Below are 19,938 nucleotides of genomic sequence, written 5' to 3'. Positions count from 1 at the left end.
ATTTCATCTATCTAGTTTCTTATATTTTTTATCATGTCTTTTATGCAAATAGATCAAGACAAATATTCCAAATAAAACATGTGCACACTGAATCTGGACCAAATATGCTCCATTTGTGATACTTCAGAGATTTTGTACTGCAGTTAACTGTAATGGAGCGAGAACGAGTGAGACTATTTTTATCCCACCCTTAGGCCTGGGGCAGCCATGTCAAAAGTCAACAACTGTGGTGACTACATGCTGTGGCGCTCATGTCCCAACTGCATGCAAATACACATTCTTCCAACTACATAATTTGCCACGCATAGCGAGATTTGAACTTTAATTAAAAATAAGATGTCCTTTGTAGATGTGGTCAAATGCAAGGTTTACGGCAATGCATCTAAATGAAAAGCTTGTGCAAAATGCATCATTTATCAAACGCAATATAACAGCAAATAGAATGTCAATGTCGTTACCCTTGTAGCCCTGCGAAACTCGAAACATGTCTGACAGTGTAACATTGACAATGAAATCAAATTTACCCCATGTTAGCCATGGCAATATTGCTCTGTTTGAGGCAAGCTCATAATGTATTGATGTACAGCTTTGAGAAGGACAAGCCTTAGTCACTGTGATTTGTTACACTAATAAAAGTGAAGACACAGTATTGTCCTGCCTCCACAAATACGAATACACACACATCATCCTCTCTCGCTTGCACACTTCTGCTTCATGGACCACTTGGCTTTGTAGTAGCGAAGAGCTTGAACAAATTGAGAAATGATTGGAATTGAAAGATGAGTAATGGTGATTCTAGTGCTGTTCCTTCCCAATATGGAGATGATGAGATTTGATTCTTTGAGGTCAGGTGTCCCATCTACAAGCAAAAGTGATACATAGATGCTCATGCGCTTACAGAAGCCTTTGGTAAAAATCCATTACATTACACATGAAATCCATGCAACATTTACCAGTGCCATTACTATAATGTTACCACTAATTGTAGCAACATAAACAATTCCTGTCATGAAACGGTGCGGTGAGGCAGACGCTTGAGACCCAGGTAGAAATGAAAATGATGATTTTAATGACGGGAACACAGTCCAAACAACGAGCAGCAGGCAGATGGACACGACGACTAGACATTGACAACGACAAGGACCCGACGAGGAACAAGGAACACAGGTGGAGTTAAATACATGGGCGGGTAATCACAGAAACGAGACACACCTGGGAACAATCAAGGGGAGGACAGGACAACGAAGAGACTCAAGGACACAGAAAACTCTAAATAAACACAGAAAAACACAGATCCTGACAGTACCCCCCCCTCAAGGGCGGCTACCAGACGCCCACAAAAAAAAACACAACAAGGGTGGGCGGAGGGGCGCTGGACGGGAGGCCAGAGTCCAGAACAACAAAAAACAACCCACCATCGTGGGCGGAAACACAAGAAGGGCCAAGAGTCCATAAACAAACAAAAAACTACCCACAGGGTGGGCGGAGGCAAAGGAGGCGGGAACCACAGAGGTGGTCTGGCGGTCGTCCGTGGCGGCGGGAACCACGGAGGCGGTCCGGCGGCCGTCCGCGGCGCTGGAGGCGGGAACCACGGAGGCGGGACCCCCGGAGGCGGTCCAGCGGCCGTCCGCGGCGCTGGAGGTGGCAATGGGGAGTCCCGGGGGCCGCCCACAGACGGCGATGACGAGCCCCCCGAGGTAGGGTCTCGGTCGGAGCGCTGGAGGTCAGGGTCTCGGTCGGAACGCTGGAGGTCAGGGTCTCGGGAGGAACGCAGGGAGTCTCGGTCTCGGGTGCGGCTGGAACGGCCTCCGGTGCGCCGGCAGGAACGCCGGCTGGAACGGCCTCCGGTGCGCCGGCTGGAACGGCCTCCGGTGCGCCGGCTGGAACGGCCTCCGGTGCGCCGGCTGGAACGGCCTCCGGTGCGCCGGCTGGAACGGCCTCCGGTGCGCCGGCTGGAACGCCGGCTGGAACGGCCTCCGGTGCGCCGGCAGGAACGCCGGCTGGAACGGCCTCCGGTGCGCCGGCAGGAACGCCGGCTGGAACGGCCTCCGGTGCGCCGGCAGGAACGCCGGCTGGAACGGCCTCCGGTGCGCCGGCAGGAACGCCGGCTGGAACGGCCTCGGGTGCGCCGGCAGGAACGCCGGCTGATTCGGCCTCGGGTGCGCCGGCTGGAACGCCGGCTGACTTGGCCGGGGGTGCGCCGGCTGGAACGCCGGCTGACTTGGCCGGGGTGCGCCGACCGGAACGCCGGCTGGAGTTGCTGGTCCCGGAACTGGAGCGGGATCTGGGCTGGCGGAGAAACTGTGCGGCTTGGGAGGCAGATGTTCGCCAGCCATGACGGCTAGGGCCGCCTTACGCTCCCACTCTGCCTCCCTCTGCAACTCCACAAACCCCGGGTGCGGAAAGCGAGGAACCCAGTAGTCCAGCAGCAGTCCCAAGCGGATGGCGAAACCGAGGCGTCGGATGGCAGCGTACGGCTTGGCCATTGCCTCCTCGTACTCCCTGATCGTTTCAGTTAGCTCCTTTAACTCCTCTGGGTCCATGATGAAAAGTAAAAAATAGCGTGCCTCACCGTTCGGTCTGGTCGGGTCCTTCTGTCATGAAACGGTGCGGTGTTGAGGTGAGGCAGACGCTTGAGACCCAGGTAGAAATGAAAATGATGATTTTAATGACGGGAACACAGTCCAAACAACGAGCAGCAGGCAGATGGACGACTAGACATTGACAACGACAAGGACCCGACGAGGAACAAGGAACACAGGTGGAGTTAAATACTTGGGCGGGTAATCACAGAAACGAGACACACCTGGGAACAATCAAGGGGAGGACAGGACAACGAAGAGACTCAAGGACACAGAAAACTCTAAATAAACACAGAAAAACACAGATCCTGACAATTCCATGATTTATGGATCTGAAAAAATTTATAAAAATAAAAGGGAGTTAAGTTTATTAAATTTTTTTCTGAAGTGAAAAAGAATGACAGACAAAACAAAAAAGCTAAATTTAGCAAGGTGAAATTTCAACTCTGAAATTTTATTGATGGTGTTCAAATTGCATGATTTTTTATTTTTTGTCTTGAGGCCATTTTGACAAAAAGTGAAGAAGGCTTTGCATGTCTTTCCAAGGTTTTGTCCCAGTCAGTCAGGGAAAATGAAGGAGCAAGAGTGACTTGTGTCAGCACAAATCAGAGGATGTCAAATCACTTGTGAAATTGATGTTTCCTACCCCACCCTTTGTTCATTAGAGTGTGAGAATTCAATGATGAAGAAAGTACCTGAAAATCAGTTTGAGCCCTGTTTCTTGAATAACTTTTTGCAGGTTTACAAGACAAATTTTCCAAATTCTTTTCAAGTTGTTGTTTTTTTTTCCCCCTCTCTCTTTCACCAGCAGCTACAAAGTAGCACAAAGCTGTTGGCAGGTATTAAAATGTGTGCAAACCTGTGTTTGCAGGTCATTCTAATTCTGGAACATGACACCTAGGCACTTCAGTTACTACTGAGAAAATAACATCTTTCTACACGTTGCATTTTCCCATATCTAAATTGGGTATAATTAATCAGCTTATGGAGCTATAGACCCATATTTATGTATTTTTACATAGACTACTGCCAGTGAAATCTGCTTTGAATTTCTAAAGATCAAAGATGTTGGTGCCCCCAGATTGCAGAGAAAAAAATTCCATCTGTGGAAAACTGATGGTATTTTGACCCATGAAAGAACAGATTGAAAAAAAGCCACCTGCTACACAGCTGGCCTTACAAAACATGGGTCAGGGATGAAACAGAAGGTAGAACTCATCCTCTCTTCTCATCCTCATCCCCTTTAAGGAATGTGACTAATATAATAATATTGTGCCAATAATTCTTCTAATGTAAATATATTGACTAAATTGCATTTGAAACTCTATTACTTATCTATACCTGCTTATTAATAAAGGAATGGGGGGGACAGCTGCTTACACCAAGCGTTCACTCAGTGACAGGTGGGGCAGACCCTGGAAAGGTTGCCAGTCAATCATGGAGCAACACAGAAACACGCACACAAAAAATAAATAAATAAAAATAAAACTCACACACACACAGGGGCAGGATAGGGTTGAAATTCAGCCTAGGAGCTTGTTCTGGAAAGGCCTTTTATTGTACATTGGACAAATTGTTAATATATACAGTATATATATATATATATATATGCATTATAGAAACACTTCATTTCCTCAACAATTAAAACTACAACATTCTATCAAATTAGCAGCTTCAAAAAATAAAAATTAGGGAGCATGAAAAGAACCTCCAAAGCTGTGCAAATCTTTTACATCATGAAGCCCCCAAACAAAAGGAAACTTTCATCAACATGACGATAAAGAGATGATGGTGTCTTAACCTCATAATATCACGTCAATTTTTGTCAAAACCTAAGGTTTTTAATAGCTGGAAACATGAACAATGATTAATTTTCCCACTGCAATACACTTAAATGTCTCATAAATAGTTTTATCAAGAATGAGCCATTATGTTTGTGATCAAGAGGCATATTTTACTTATTTTATATTGTGTACACATTTGCGGACATGAACAAGATGATTAACATTAGTCTGTATCATCACGTAAGTGCAGAAGACTCACGCTCTATAAAATTAATTTTTAAAAATCTGCCTGAAGAAAGAATTAAAAGTTTGAAGGGAAATTTACAATATTATTCACACACACACACACACACATATATATATATATGTGTGTGTGTGTGTGTGTGTGGACAAACATCTTTCTACATATATATATATATATATATATATATATATATATATATATATATATATATATGTGTGTGTGTGTGTGGAGGGGGGGAGGGGTGTAATGCCAATGTACACTTGACCTGTAGGCTACTTGCCACTTTGTTTTTAGTGTCTCCTGCTCCAGTTTTCTGTTTCTACTCGTGTTCTATCTGCTTCTCCTGTCCCTGCGCATCCATCTCTTCATCCTCCTCTTCACTCCTACTCCTAGCATTATGCCGTCCCTCTTCTACAACTCCACAACCGCAAGTGACACTGTCCTTGTCTACTACTTTACAACATCGATAAACTTTATAGCACTTCTGCAAAGAATACATAGTGTTAGAGAACAGCTATGATATAAATGTCTACTTATCAAAGGATCTTAACACTGGAAGAGAATTACTGACTGTATTGCTTTTAAGCTGGTAAGAAAGCTATATTAATGAAACAACAGTGCAAGACAGTCTGAATATGAAGATACCTTTTCACTTTAAAAACATTTTAAAACATTTTCCTACTGTTTTATTTTTGCACTGAAGAAGCATGTTCCTTTTTCTGGTCAGTCAGTAATGACTGATTTTAATTTATCAACAGATTAACAGTTTATGCAGGTATACTATAATTTTGCTGATAGGCTGGCCTTAATGTTCTGTGTGCCTTAAGAATATATATGTATATATAAAAATAAAAAAAAAAACACAAACACACCATATTCCAAGTGTGGAATAATACAGCCAGGTAGGCAGTGTTTGCTAACTTGCTGTAGTCCTGCTGTTTGGTCCCATGTTGTCTCTGACCTCCGCAACATAAAATCTCTCTTAATTCGCCATGTTTGGCTGCATCCTGCACTAACTCTTCCTTCCCTCTCTGATGATTTGTTTTCTTGCCGCCTGCTTCTGAAAGGTGGGGGGAGAGGGGACATCTGGGCTGCACATTTACTGTGGCATGTAATGTCTTTTATTAATATATCGTGCTTTTTCAGTGTTTCAATTTGAAGTGTGTCAAAAAGGGGATGGAGCTGGCGTTTATGATTGGTTTACTTACACACACTTTGATAATCTGCAAACATACGTACATGGGGCGGTGCACCAGCATGAGGGGAAGTAAAGTCAGAGTGGAGCATGAGCAAAGAGCAAGTATTGAGTGTGTGTTAGATTTAAACGTACACATGACAAATTATTGTCTTTTTCACATGGATTTGCTTGCTCTCATTAATCTTACTGCATGATCAGGTAGAGGGCACAAATAAAACGCCATAATTATCAGCAGCACAATATATAGGAACCAGACTGAATCTGTATATCTGATTAGCAAATCACTTTTCCTATTGAGCAAAACAATAGGAAAAGTGAGAATGTTTAACCACCTCTCTCCCCTATGTGTGTGATGTACATAATCTGGGAGGTTAATGACTCTGTGTCAGAACATTGGTAATGATTTTCAGACAGCTCAGGCCTTACATTTTCTATATATTGTTCTCAACCACACTGCAGTCTGTTTATATGACAAGCCAATCCTACCTGGCTACAGCACATAATATGGACATGTACATGAACAGACAGAGCACAGTCAATCACTACGAGCCTAATGTGTGCCTGTTGATGAAGAATAGGAAGACTTTCAGTGTCAGATCATTTTTTGTTTCTGGAATTACTGGTTTGCACACAATTTTCTAGGAATCAACAGATTTCTCGTTGTAATCTGTTGATGACAATGACAAATAAATCTTATCTTATCTTATCTATCTTATCTTATCTCTATTTTGTTACAGTAAGATGACATAACTTGTTTTGAATCTGCAACACACTGATTTAGAAACAATATTTCCCTCTGTTACAATTGTTCTAATAGTTTGAGGAATACCTCCTTAGCTCTGGATCAGAAGCTTTCTCTTAAACAAAATAATAACTAATAATTTTCACTATATCATCGATTTGCATCTGGTGAGTTTTTGGCTAAAGAAATGAAAATGACGTAAAAACAGCTTTGAACTGTTCCCATCTGCTGCATTTAATGGCTGTGTTTCCATATGCTTGTTTTTCTTGCAATCTACTTTCGGAATGTGGTTCAGAAAACAAAAAATCTAAGTGTTTAAAATTTTAGCATAACATTTTACATTTCTTAATTTTAGCAGCATTGTGAAGGAGTGGAAACCAATTTCTCTTCACTTTCTGCTACTTTTTTCCACTTTGTGTTGAGTTTTCAACAACTTGAATGCAGATGTGATTTTACATTTTCCAATTGGCAATAATATGCTCTCACAACTTTCTAATCTGCTTAAAATGCATATCATCGCCATGATACTGAGTCCAGTGCTGTACTGGGATAGTTACTATGGCAACAGCAGTATATGTGATGTGAGGAAAAGATACAGATGGCAATTGTTCACATACAGCAGAAATACCCCAAAAAACAATTGAAACATCAGAAATCCTGTTGGAAATCACTAATTCTAAATAGAATTAAGTTTCATACTAAGTTTTTAACACTCATCACTGTGACTTAACTACATGGTGATTTGCACAAGAGTTGATCCTTTGGGCATTGCATGCAAGTCTGTTCCTTGTCTGTGAGCAGTGCGAACAAGATAGGTAATTAGTGACCTTAACAGGGGTAGAGGATTAGAATGAAATATCCTCCCTGAGCATGTGCTTTAATAAGAGTATTGGGGATAGCGTGACACTGGTTGTCTTTTGAGACCTGCAGTACCTCTCCTAGGTAACAACCTAGCACAACGTAGACTGTGCTGTATTTACTCAATGAAGCACATGGCTGAGAATAGGTTTCTGTACATTAGGTGAACGATAAAAGTATGGCATTTCTTACTTGACAGCTGAGATGTTCAAAGTATGACTGTGGTCTTCTCTTTTCTCGAGCCATTTTACATGATTAATAGGGTAGAAAGCAAGAGTTGAAACTGCAATTAAAGGTGTCTTCCATCTGAGGAAGACACTCCTTTCTGGTAGTCAGCTAAAGGGAGACCAAAGGGAGCAATGTACCACCAAGTCATTATTTTCTCCACTATCCTTTCTACTGTATGGAATAAATTAACTTCACAGCGCTGCTGTCTTAGCTAGTGTCCCTTCATTGCTTGTTTTTTTTAAAGGAATGCACATAATTAGGGTAAGGAAGGAAGAAAAGGCTCAGAATTGTCTCCTTCCCCCATACAAAGTTTGAGTGCCAGCACAAAATAAGCGCAGTAGCTCCCTTGGGGCCCTGCTTGAGACTAAGCAGTGTCTCTGATAGTCAGAATCACTGATGCTCATTGACAACAAGAAATGATGAAAACAACTAATAATAAATGACCCTTGAAAAATGTAAAGATTGGCGTGCCTTGGTGGCGCAGGGGAAAGCGCAACCCATGTTTGGAGGCCTTGAGTCCTCGACGTGGCCGTCGCGGGTTCGACTCCCGGACCCGACGATATTTGCTGCATGTCTTCCCCCATCTCTTTCCCCCTTTCCTGTCAGCCTACTTTCATATAAGGGACACTGGAGCCCACAAAAGACCCCCTGGAGGGGTAAAAAAAAAAGTAAAGATAGGTTTCCAAGGGCTAAGGCTGCATTGTTGTATTGTGAACGTTGATATACTCGAGCAGTATGAAGGCACATGTCAAAAAGTTAGCAAGTAATAAAAAAAATCCAAGTTATTGTCTTCAAAAAGTGAAACATATATATAGAAGAGATTATTTTATTACAGGTAGTAGGTATTACCAACCCCAAATTTAATTTCTCAGAAAAGTATGTTTCATAAACCCAATTAAAAATATAGATTTTTAATACAGAAATGTCACCCTACTTAGAAGTACGTCTAAGCGCTGTGTTGTAAATGTAGTCATTATTTATTCAGGACTCCTTTTGCATGAATTACTGCATCAGTCCGACATGGCAGGGAGGCAATCAGTCTGCGACTCTGCTGAGGTGTTAAAGAAGCCGCTGTAATAACAGCCCTCAGTTCATCTGCACTGTTGGGTCTCATGTTGTTCATCTTTCTATTAACAATTAACCAAAGTTTTTCAATGGGGTTCAGGTCAGGCCAGTTTGGTGGCCAATCAAACACATATTGATACTTTAAGCAGTGTGGATGGAAAACTAAGTTAGAATCCATGTAGATCTTGTCAACAAAGGGAGTCATAAAATTATCCAAAGCTTTCTGGTATATTGTTGAACTTACTTGAGGAAATGCTGTGGTGCAACACCAGCAGATGACATGACTATGAAATCATCTCTGGATGTGAAAACTTCACAATGGTAATCAACTTGACTTTTCTGCCTCTCATTTTTCTTCCAGACTATGTCACTTTGAGATAGAAATTAAATGCAAAATTTCCAAAGAGGACTTCAGATCACTGAGCAGCAGTCCAGTCCTTTTTCTCCTTGCTCCTAGGATGTGTATGATGTATGTTGATGCCCGGACTCCAGCCACAGTCCTCACCTTGTGAATTTCCCCCAAACTCTTAAATGGGTTTTGCTTCGCAATCTTTTTAAAAACAGTGGTTATTCTTCCTGCTTATACACTTTTTTTCTTCCACTTAACTTTCCTTCATCAGCCATCTGTAAACCAGGTCTTCAGGTCAGCTCTTTAAACTGGCTGTAGTTGAAGTACCTTCTAACAATCTACTGTCAAGTCCACAGTTTTCCTCATGACTGTGTCAGCTTTAGCATGGCCATAGCACAAACTTACTATATTTTTAAATTAGACTTATGTAGTACTCTACAAAAAAGAAATAAAAAAACAAAAAAATTAATTAGCTGTAAGACATATTCATTAGATTTAAGACAAATAAATGCACACTTTAAGCGTAATAAATCTAAATAATGCATGAGTTTCACATTTTTAATTTACTTTAATGAATTAACCTTTCAATGATATTGCAATTTATTGAGATGCACTTGTATTTAGTGGAATTTAACAGTCTTGAAGTGTTTTAGCATGCTTAATGAAGTAGGATATGCCACACATCGTAAAAAGTCCTCTACTTTATCTCATGGATTTCTCTGAACTGACACACCAAGGATCATTACATCCATAATTTCATATTTTGCAATACTGTCACTGGGAATATTTTCCCGGGGTTGATGTTCAGGTCTAGTGCAATTAATTATGTATATATATACTTCACTTTGGCATGCTATGAAGAACAGACCAGGATTATAACCAAGTGGGACATACATACTAGAAACCTCATGAATATGTTTCACCTTAGATAAACCTGTATAATAATGTGGAAAATCAACCTAATTGGAAAAACCACAGGAAGATTATTGTGAACCTAGTTCTTTTCTTGGCATGTGTGCTACAGTAATAAGCCTGAGAATTGTTACACATTTGATGCTTGGCTGACTTCACAGTTATTGTCTTTGTCTGCTGTTGGAAAAGGAAGGTGTAGAGGAAGAATCACCACATCTTTGTGGTATGTTTAAATCATAGTCTCCTCATATTACACAGAAGATTTCCACCTAAAAATGTGAGCTGGGATGGCGTCCTTCAAGCCCCGCTGGCTTTCTTGTCATTGGAAATGGGAGTGGGAGATTAGGCAGGGCATAGGGGGAGGGAAATGTAGAAGATTGAGCAAGAGAAGGGGGGTAAATACTAAATTCTTGTTTAATCCCATCTCAAGCAGCTGGATATACTCCTTCTAAGATTTTTCTAACCAATGCTGAGGTGACTGAAAGGAATGGGATGAAAATGAATGAGAATCAGCTTTAAACATGTATTAGCTGTAGAGTGCGCTACTTCAGAAATTATTTTATACAGGTCCATTAATGGAAATCAATTGTTAATACATTTAAATTACTGGGATCCCAGAATAGTTTTATGGCAAATTAGGCCACACAGTCAATGTATTGTTATTAGTTTATACCACTAATGGTACGTTTTGCTGGAAATGATTTTTTTAGGTGACTACTGGTGTGAAGTGCTGCTTTTCTTCCATAAGAAACACATCAAAGTGGCAATTTTGCACAGCTCATTGCATTTAATAGAGTGCAATAAAAAACGTCCTTTCTTGTGTAATTAATGAGGAGATTACAGAAGCGAAAAAAATATTTCTGGAGGGTGTGTATCATAAGTATTGCAGTTTCATAAAATTTTGAGACTCAATTCTCTGCAATTTTTTCAAGCATTAGTTACACAAAAGTTAGAAAATCCCAGGTAAGAAGTTCATTGTAACATTATCATTATTCATTTGATGTAATGTCATTTCAGATTTTTAAGCTAAACTTGCATTTTAAAAATGCATTCGTAAGCTGCATCACAATTCCGAATAATGAATGCTGTTTATTTATTTTTCTAATAACCTCTCACAGACAACTAAATCAATCAATAGACCTTTAAATGCACCTACCCTCTCCCACACTCTTCTTTTAAAATTATTTTTCTCCTCATTGTTTTCTTATTTTCTAATAAAATTCAACATTGCACAAAGCCCTTGGATTAATGTGCAAAAATAAATAAATAAAAATATGCATTCAGAGTGACTGCTGATGCGAGAGGAAAGAGGATTCTCACAACCCACTGCCCCTGCTATAAGAACATGCCTTATCAACATTTTTTCCGTGTAAAATGTCAATGGCGTGCTATTTATTTTATCAACAAGGCTATGTGTACATTTGCCTTAAGTTGCATGATCTTTCTACCGTGTTATAAATATGCAGAAAAGCTCCCTAGCTTCTCCTTTCTTTGCAGTTCTTGTGCCTGACCTATAACATTTGTTGTGAGAAAACAGTGAATCATACATAAGATGCTATAAAAATCATTTTGCAAACCTTACAAAACAATCTATTTGTCTACACATTTAACAGCTATGCATTGCAATGACCAATGAAAAATAAAACCCTGTTCAGTAATTTAAAAAAGAAAACCTGGCTTAACTCTGCAAATCTTTCAAGAAAACATTTCTCATTCAGCACATTAAAGCAGTCCACAAGGGAAATCTCTTATGTTCCATCTTCGTTTCGGGTATTTTCTAAGCAGGTGGAATGAAGCCCAGAAAGAAGCAGCATGCATAAGGTTGGTAAATGAGAATTTGCACATCTGTATAAACACGTCTGTCCTTTTACGACCAGACTGCAATCTTTGTTGTTATGAAGATCTTGTGTGCTCCCATTTTAGCTAAGTCATAAATCATATGCATCAAATAGGTTTCATACACTGTAGGTTTAAAAATTACTTGGCTATTAAGCCAAGACGGGGGCAGAGAAGTGTTTGAAGAAGACATGTATCACAGCTGGTCTGTTTTCTCAGGAAAGGTCTGCTTACATTGCTACATCTCAAGGTGTGGGCAGCTGAATTATGCTACAAAACCTCAAGACACGTTTAGTATTTGTACGTGTTCTGGCCTGAAGCCTGTGTTCACTGTGTGTTTGAGTGTTCTTGTATTCTCCAGGCTATCACATTTTACTGTCAGTTATTAGGTGTTGCAGACAGAGGCAGGTCATGGGGCAGCTTGCAGAATTATGTTCTGGTCACAGAAGCAATTCCTGAAACCTGTCCCTTATGACAGCACAATTTCTCCTAGTTTCTGATGCACAAAGGCAAAAGCCATTACAGATAAGCAAGAAAAAAACATTGAGAAGCAACTACCAAATAAGCAAATTCAGATGTTTCAGTCACTTAATATAATATTAAACAGCTAGGCATACAGACTGCTTCTGCAAACAGTGAAATATTGGGTCACTGTCAGCAGTTCACTGAATATAAGTACGACAGTCGGGAGCCCACTGTGCATTAAGTCTAATCGTAAAATGCTCTCTGCATACAATAACTGATCCACATCGACTTAGCAACAAAGTGAAAGCAACAGGAAACAATAACATTTTAACCTCAGAGTGGTAAGCCAACTAAAATCACAGACAGCACATGTAGAGACACATAGTGTGCAAAAATCACAAACTATTTGAATAGTTAATAGCAGTAGTTCTAGTGTAGGCCTGAAATTAGCTCAAGAAAAACTTAGAGAGTTTCATGACTAAGCAGCTGCATCCTAACCTTACATAAAATGGTGCAATAAAATCCAGAGAATGAAAACTGCTGTATGTGCAGCATGCAGAGCCATTTTAAAAAAAAGCTGCATAGGAGCAGTTTGTGAATGGTGCATTTTAGTTCCATCATGATTGCACTCCAATGCACAAACCAAGGTTAATACAGACATATATGAGCAAATTTGGTTTGGAGGAACTTGACTGGCCAAAACAAAGCCTTGACCTGAATCTGATGGTGTACCATTAAGGTGAAGTACAAGGTGACTGCGACCCAGGGCTTTTTGTCCAAAATCAAAAATTGAAATCAGAAATATTCTTTAAAAAGAAAGTCCTAAGTGTAATGGCCTGCCTTGACAGAAGAGCTGAAGCAATTTAAGTTGCAAAGTGTGAGCCCCTCAGTCTATGCAATGAAGTTATAGAATGTCCGTAAAGTTCGTATGTATGGCAAGGCAAGTTTATAAATATTGTCGGCAACATAATGTATTTTTATTATTTGCATGCTGCAATGATCCAATAAAAAATTTAACTTTTTTCCATTTTTCATTGTGACAAGCTTAATTTTCAAGTTTATCAAAATTTTTTAGCAGAATCCATGTGTTAACACTGTCATAATCAGATGTGGTTTAATCTGATGTGACTGACCACAACTAAATAGTGAGCCTTGATTTTGGATCCTGACCAGACCACGGATATATGTACCAACATTTACTTCCAGCAGAAAAAGAAAAAGTAATTTTGCACCTTAAAGCATCCGAATGAATGAAATTCTGACTTACAATGTGGAGCTTCAAGAAGTCTCCGAGTCCAGAGGAGCTATCCACCCTCACCAAGACTGCATCCTTCAGGTGTGTGCTGAACCCAATGGCGAGTCGGTCCGCCCTTGTGCTGGGTCGGTCATTTGGTGGCCATGTGTAGGTGATCAGTCCACCATCTCTGCCAAATATGTATGTTGTTCCCGCTGCAAGATAAAAGACGGGGGTGGGGGAGCAAACATTTTAATAATTGAAACGACGACTGCACACCCAGCGGGCTCTGCCGGCTGTCAACACAAAACCATTATTAACATAGCAAAGCCGGCCTCAACTCCATGTGCGTGGAGAACCGTCAGTCTGAGCGTTTTATTGTGCTGAGTAATGACTTTGCAGAGCACCGAGCAACATATCACTCTTGAACCGCTCTCAGCTCCATCTGAGAGTTTAAGTACACTCATGTCAATTCATGAGTAGAAGAAAATCCAGCTAAAAATGTGTGAAACGCAGGTAGAGGTGCCGCTTACCTCATAATGCCAGGCAATTACTCAGCTTTACAGCCGCTGCCTGTTTCACCTCTACACTGATGAGACACGAGCAAGCACTTGCAAATTTTTAGTTGTGTCCCAAGTGTCTGGGAGACCAGCATACCAAATGGGCACCTCCTCATCTCTTGTGCTTCATTAGCGATCTCAAAGAACACAGCGGCATTATTGACTGAGAGGGCCAATTATGCCCTGCTTGTATCCTCCACACCAGCTATTTCCTGTCTCGCTGAATCATGTCAATGTCCTAAGCTCCTCTACGAAAGGTTAAAGCATGACCTGGTAGATGGGAGAGTGGTTCTAATAACCCAGCTATTAAGTGAGAAAGCACTTCTTCAGAGAGACTGTGACCCCAGTCAAGACGATGCCAAAAAACACGCAGCCAAATTCATCTTTTAAAGCGGTGTCATGTTTCATGTTTAAGGATCATGATTGTGTTTTACTCCATTTTTACTTTGTGGCTGTGAGAAAAAGTGTGTCCGTGTGTGCACAAATGAGAATGAAGGGATCTGAGATTGGGAAATGAACGCCTGTGAGAAAGGTTGAAAATGAATGCAGCTGTCAGATTAGCATAAAAACAGCCATCTTCATGAAAAATTAGACAAGGAGTTGTGCTGGTGTGCTGTATGTCTACATGTGGGTTAGAGCCAGAGACAGAGAGAAAAACTGTGAGACAGTAAGACTATGTTAATATTCATAGAAGCAAGAAGTTAAACAGCCTTTGCTGGAGTAATAGATTATAAATCATCTTGACTGTAATTTCAATATTTTCTTGTAAACTGATTCACAAAGATATAAAATTATCAATACAATTTATTTATATGCTTCTGCATCTTTTTCTAAGAGTTTCCACAGAGCGCAACTCTGGTTTGGAGCTTTTTTTCATTTTCACTCCATTATTTCTCTCATTTGATTAAACAGACACTCTTTCCCATAAGCCACAAAGAACAGCATAATTGAATAACATTAATGTGATCATGAAATTAACTTAAGACATTCAGATCTATGACAGGATTTTGTGTTTTTCATAAAGCATAACTCAAATTTCTAAAACCCTATTGATGATAATACTGTAAGCACTTTTGTTCTCCTAATGGATATGGCTCTAAGGAGCTTGATGACATCAACAGAGGAAAAAGACATTATGCTTGCTATATTTGCAAGACAGGCATCGTTTCTTTTTCATGAAGTCTGGCGGCTATAGTTGAAAACTCTTCTTGTTTCACTAATGCAGATCTGATGTTGGACCCATCCCAGAGCGATCTCCAATTCATGCAGCCAGCGCTGGACTGTTGTCACTATCTCTTAAATTTCCCCCAAGCCGTCTAACACTTGCTCTGTGCTCCGGCTCATTATAATTAAGTGCTTTTGGACTATGTCAGCTTTGGACTATGTCAGCGATGGAAATCACTGCACCCTTAAGCGTCTATTTCCTGCTCAGTCTATTCATATGCTTTGACACCCACTTTATCCTACTGACATCCTATTTACTGTTAGTAGACACTATAAAGTAGTGATTACCCATTTCAATGGACCTTAGTAGAGATCATTATAGTAAATAGGTTAATTGCAAGATGCTCATGTCAAGGCCCAGCAGGTCAAGAGGATTGAAGCTAACTACTAAACGTTTCCAAAACTGGTTCACTAAGTGCAAATAATAGGGCTGCCAATATGTGGTAAAACTGCACAAAATCCAGGAAAGCCCAAGACTAATAGTGAGTGGTGGGGATTAAGCTACATGGAGAAACATTGCTAATGCACACCTACACATACATGCAGTGGCATGAAATCACTGCACTCTCCTATGTGACTTCACTGCTGCAGAGTAATTATACTCTGGCTGCATTTTTGTTATTTGCATCGTCTCCTGGGACACTTGGCTTGATATGGATCTGTTGTAGTCATTAGATACAGAAGCATCCTGGAAATTCTTGCCTGTTTATTTACCACTATAATTTAAAGAGAGTTTCAGTTTATTCCCCATTCGCCACCTAATTATGAAAAATTAGACGGGTAAATAATAATTAGCAAAACAATAATCTACAGGCAACAGTAAATAATACAAAATAGTGTCATTTGACATAACTATCTCCACAATGCATAATCTATGTAATTGAATTTTTTTACATTTTCTGACATATTTTCCACCCCTTAGATTCATAAAAATGCCTTGCAAAATTGCAAATGCATTTTATTTAACGTATTTATTAAATATATTTATAGTGAAAATATATTGATGCATAGTTTTCAAGATTTTCCCTGTGCCTTCTCCCTTTGTGGATCTCTGCAGCTGCTCCAGAGCTACATGAGCCTCATGAAGGCTGCTGCTATGAATAATGCCGCCTATTCTGGCTTGTCGATTTAGGTGGACTCTTACGTCTTGGTAGGTTTGCACTTGTGGTGTAGTATTTCCATTTTTATAAGAGAGTTTGATCTGTGCTGTGCCAAATGTTCAGATCTCAGAGTATTGTTTTATAACCCAATATTGCTTTACTTCTCCACAATCTTTTCTGATCCCTGTCGGTTGGATTTTCTTGGCCCTAGTTATGCGGTTTTATTCACTAATGTCCTCAGATACCTTCAGAATATATACATGTAGCTGGTATTTATACTGACATTAAGTAATAAACATATTGGCCCTTCTGACTAATTCTGTGAATTTATACTGACATTAGTGCACTAGGATACAAGTCTGAGATTGAACGAATACCAAATTTTCAGATTTTAATTTGTAAAAATAAATGCATCATGCAACATGTATTACACTTACAATAGTGTATCCCTTTATGCTGGTCTTTTAGAGCAAATCTCAGTAAAACATGTATGTGTTTGTATTGCAAAGAAATGTGAATCGTGAGCTCAAGGTTTGTATTTTCACAGAAAAGCTACAGGGGAGAGAAGCCATGACTGAATGCATTGGAAGGTGTTACCGATTTTAGATTCTGCCTTCGGGATGAACTCCTTAACTACAAGCCTACCCTGTTAAAGGATAATGAATTAATCTGTCCTCATGTTGGACTACACTGAGATCTGGCCACTCACTGCTGTGTCAGTTCACATCAAAGAAGACAAACATTGGCAGATCAAACACTCTGCTTTCATTAAAAACGTAGCACTATCCTAGGAGTTTTCGTGCATTTGGCCTAAGAGGTGTGTGGGATATTAGTTCTGCGGAGAAGCAAACATGGACTGCTTGTTTGAGCGCTCTTGGTGTTTGCTTTATATTGTTTAAATCTATTTATGGTGGAAGCAAATAGACTAGACATGATATGAATTATATAATTAACTAGGTGTGAGAAACAAACATGCAGAATCCATGCCATAATGCAGCTATGGGAGGAGGAGAATACAAAACGAGTGTATTTGACAGCGTCTCTCATGGCAGTGTCAGGCTTGCAGACTGTCTTTCCTCTAACCTCCAGAAAAGCCATCACAATGCGCTTCATATTACCACTTCTGCCGAGAAGCTATGGAGGAATCCAATCATAATTACATAGTTGTGATGGAAATGTGAAAAGGAGAGATGACATTATAGATCTGTTTTCTGACAGCACCTAACACTTGCGTCGTCTTTCTATCTGCTGCCACAGATTCCCGTAATGACTGGCTGTGCAAAAATAGATCATCCGAGATGTGGAATATAGGATTGCTTTTTGAAATTAATTTTTGATCATTTCCACGAGTCTCTTGAGGGAAATCTCGTAGATGAAAGACTATAGATAACTGCCTTTCAAAGCCGTTTTTCAGCTGTCTCCGTTTTCATGTTATGATTAACTTTTTGTTGGATATCTTTACATGGAAAGAGCCTTAGTAAAACAAATTCAGAAATCAACCCCACCTATAACAGCACAAATTTAACACAAATTAAGATGTGTTAAATTACCTTGGATTCTTATTTTGTAATAAAATGTCCTGAGTTTAAATGTTAACTTGGATTATTTGTCTAGTTTTTAAATTAAACTTCAAGATAATTTATGCCAAAATGTTGTAGGAAATGCTTAAGTGTTGAATGTTAAAGCCAGATGTTAAAACAAAAACTATGCTGAGTTTAACAGCTAAGTGTCAGACTCATCCTGGATGTTGTTCCAAGTGTATGTGGAGGGGTTTGGTAAAACAATGCAAATCTTCCATTAATCCTGTTTCATTAAGTCTCTAGGAAGTCTAAGAATAACAGTTGTGCATCCCTAAACCATGTCAAAGGATAAAACTATTTTAAGAGTAACATGATTTAAAATTATATTGGGCCTATGTGCCCCAGAGGGATGTATACAATTAAAAGAGGCTTAATGATATCTATTGGATTTCCATTTCAGTTTTCCGAGAAATCATTAGCACGATTTATGAGTTCACTATTGTCCTATCACACACCATCGTTATCTGGTAAAGGAGCTGTTTCCGATCAATGTTCCTTAAGATTTACAGCCACAAGGAAAAAAAAAAAAAACAACTAAATCATGAGCTACTGTAATTAATGATTTTTTTTTTTTTTTTTTGACTAAAGCATATTCCTTTTTTTATATATTTACTTTTTTATGCGAGCAGTTGAGGTTACTGCTAAATAGGAAAACCTTTAGAAGACATGGCAACTTAACTACAGGTTTTGGACATAAATCATAAAATATGGAGACAGCAGAGTAGGTTTTTCTCAACAGCTATATAGGATAAATAAATGGTATCTAATAACCCTCAACCTCTTAATATATATATACTACATAACTATAAACCCATCTTTCTGACTGTCTGTCTGTTAAGCTGTGGTGTTTAAATAATGCTCATTAGGTACCAAGATTGCCAAAGTCTACTTAGAAAGTATTCCTCACACTATTAGACAATCTAAGCATCTGATGCAAGGCAGCATGGATCCATTCTTTCATGTTGCTTGCATCAGACTGACCGTGACTGTCTGAATGTTTTGGTTACTATCACATCTCATACAACAATGTTGTTCCAGTCTGGTACATCGGTGAATGTGCAAATTGTAGCTTAAGTTTCCTATTCCTAGCTGATACAAGTTGCATGTGCTGTGGTCTTTAGCTGCCGTTACCAGTCTGCTCCAATTCTCAAATTGTTGTTCTGAAATGGTATTCATACCTTGGATGTAATGAGGGATTTTTTTTTAGCTACTGTTGCCTTTCAGCTGTCTGCCCATTTTGCTATGACCTCTGACATCAACAATGCATTTTCATCCACACAGCAGCTGATTACTAGATGTTTTCTGTTTCTCTGACCCTTCTGTGTAAACACCAGAAGTGGTCGTGGGTGAATATCTTAGTATGCAATATTCAGAGAGTATATATCATTTATAGTTTGCTAAATAAAATGTTCTCTAGTTAAGGAGTCATATCATAATTATTTCCAACATAATAACTACTGTTTAGTTTAAATGTATGGAGAGTCATATAAAATCCAATTAGCATAGAAGCAGAAACAAATTCTGTATTCTTTTCCTTTCATTTACCTTTTTTTATTTATTTTTTTGTCGTTCTCTGCTTGAATTAATAAATACTTTTGCACTGTATGTTAAGTGTTTTATTAATTGAAACAATGTACAGGACTTTAATTTAACTGCAGCACATGTGCTGATTTACAGCTACAAAGTGTTATTTCCTATTGCCAGTTCAGCTGCAGCAGTTACTGTCACAAACAAAGCTTAGCTTACCATTATTTTCACTCTGTTTTCTTATTATTCACCCAGAGTTGCTGATGTAAATCTGACCCCCCCCACCCTTGCTTGTACAGAGGATGCCTCCCTGGATTTTCCCAAACTAAAAGCATTGCATTCTGCTGTCAGCGCACGGTGGAGCTTTGTGTTGGCAAGGTGACATTTCTGTCAACGTTTTTCTTGTCTCTGCGTGTGTGGTGTTCTTGCAACATGCTGTGAACTTTACTG

General features: G+C 39.6%; 1 protein-coding gene across 33 annotated transcripts in view; it reads right to left on the bottom strand.

Annotated features, from left to right (window-relative positions):
• The window catches only part of LOC114137983 (neurexin-1a), a 259,399-nt gene that overhangs the window by 81,648 nt on the left and 157,813 nt on the right, over positions 1–19,938 (bottom strand). For all 33 annotated transcript variants that reach the window (XM_028006859.1, XM_028006862.1, XM_028006881.1 and 30 more), the window contains one exon: positions 13,531–13,712. In XM_028006859.1, coding sequence (XP_027862660.1) covers positions 13,531–13,712 — 182 coding nt within the window. The remainder of the gene's footprint in view (positions 1–13,530; positions 13,713–19,938) is intronic.

The sequence above is a fragment of the Xiphophorus couchianus genome, chromosome 22 (genome assembly GCF_001444195.1).
Source record: "Xiphophorus couchianus chromosome 22, X_couchianus-1.0, whole genome shotgun sequence".
In the NCBI taxonomy this organism is placed as follows: Eukaryota; Metazoa; Chordata; class Actinopteri; order Cyprinodontiformes; family Poeciliidae; genus Xiphophorus; species Xiphophorus couchianus.
Note: the sequence above shows the minus strand (reverse complement) of the source record. Positions and strands in the feature narration are given on the sequence as shown.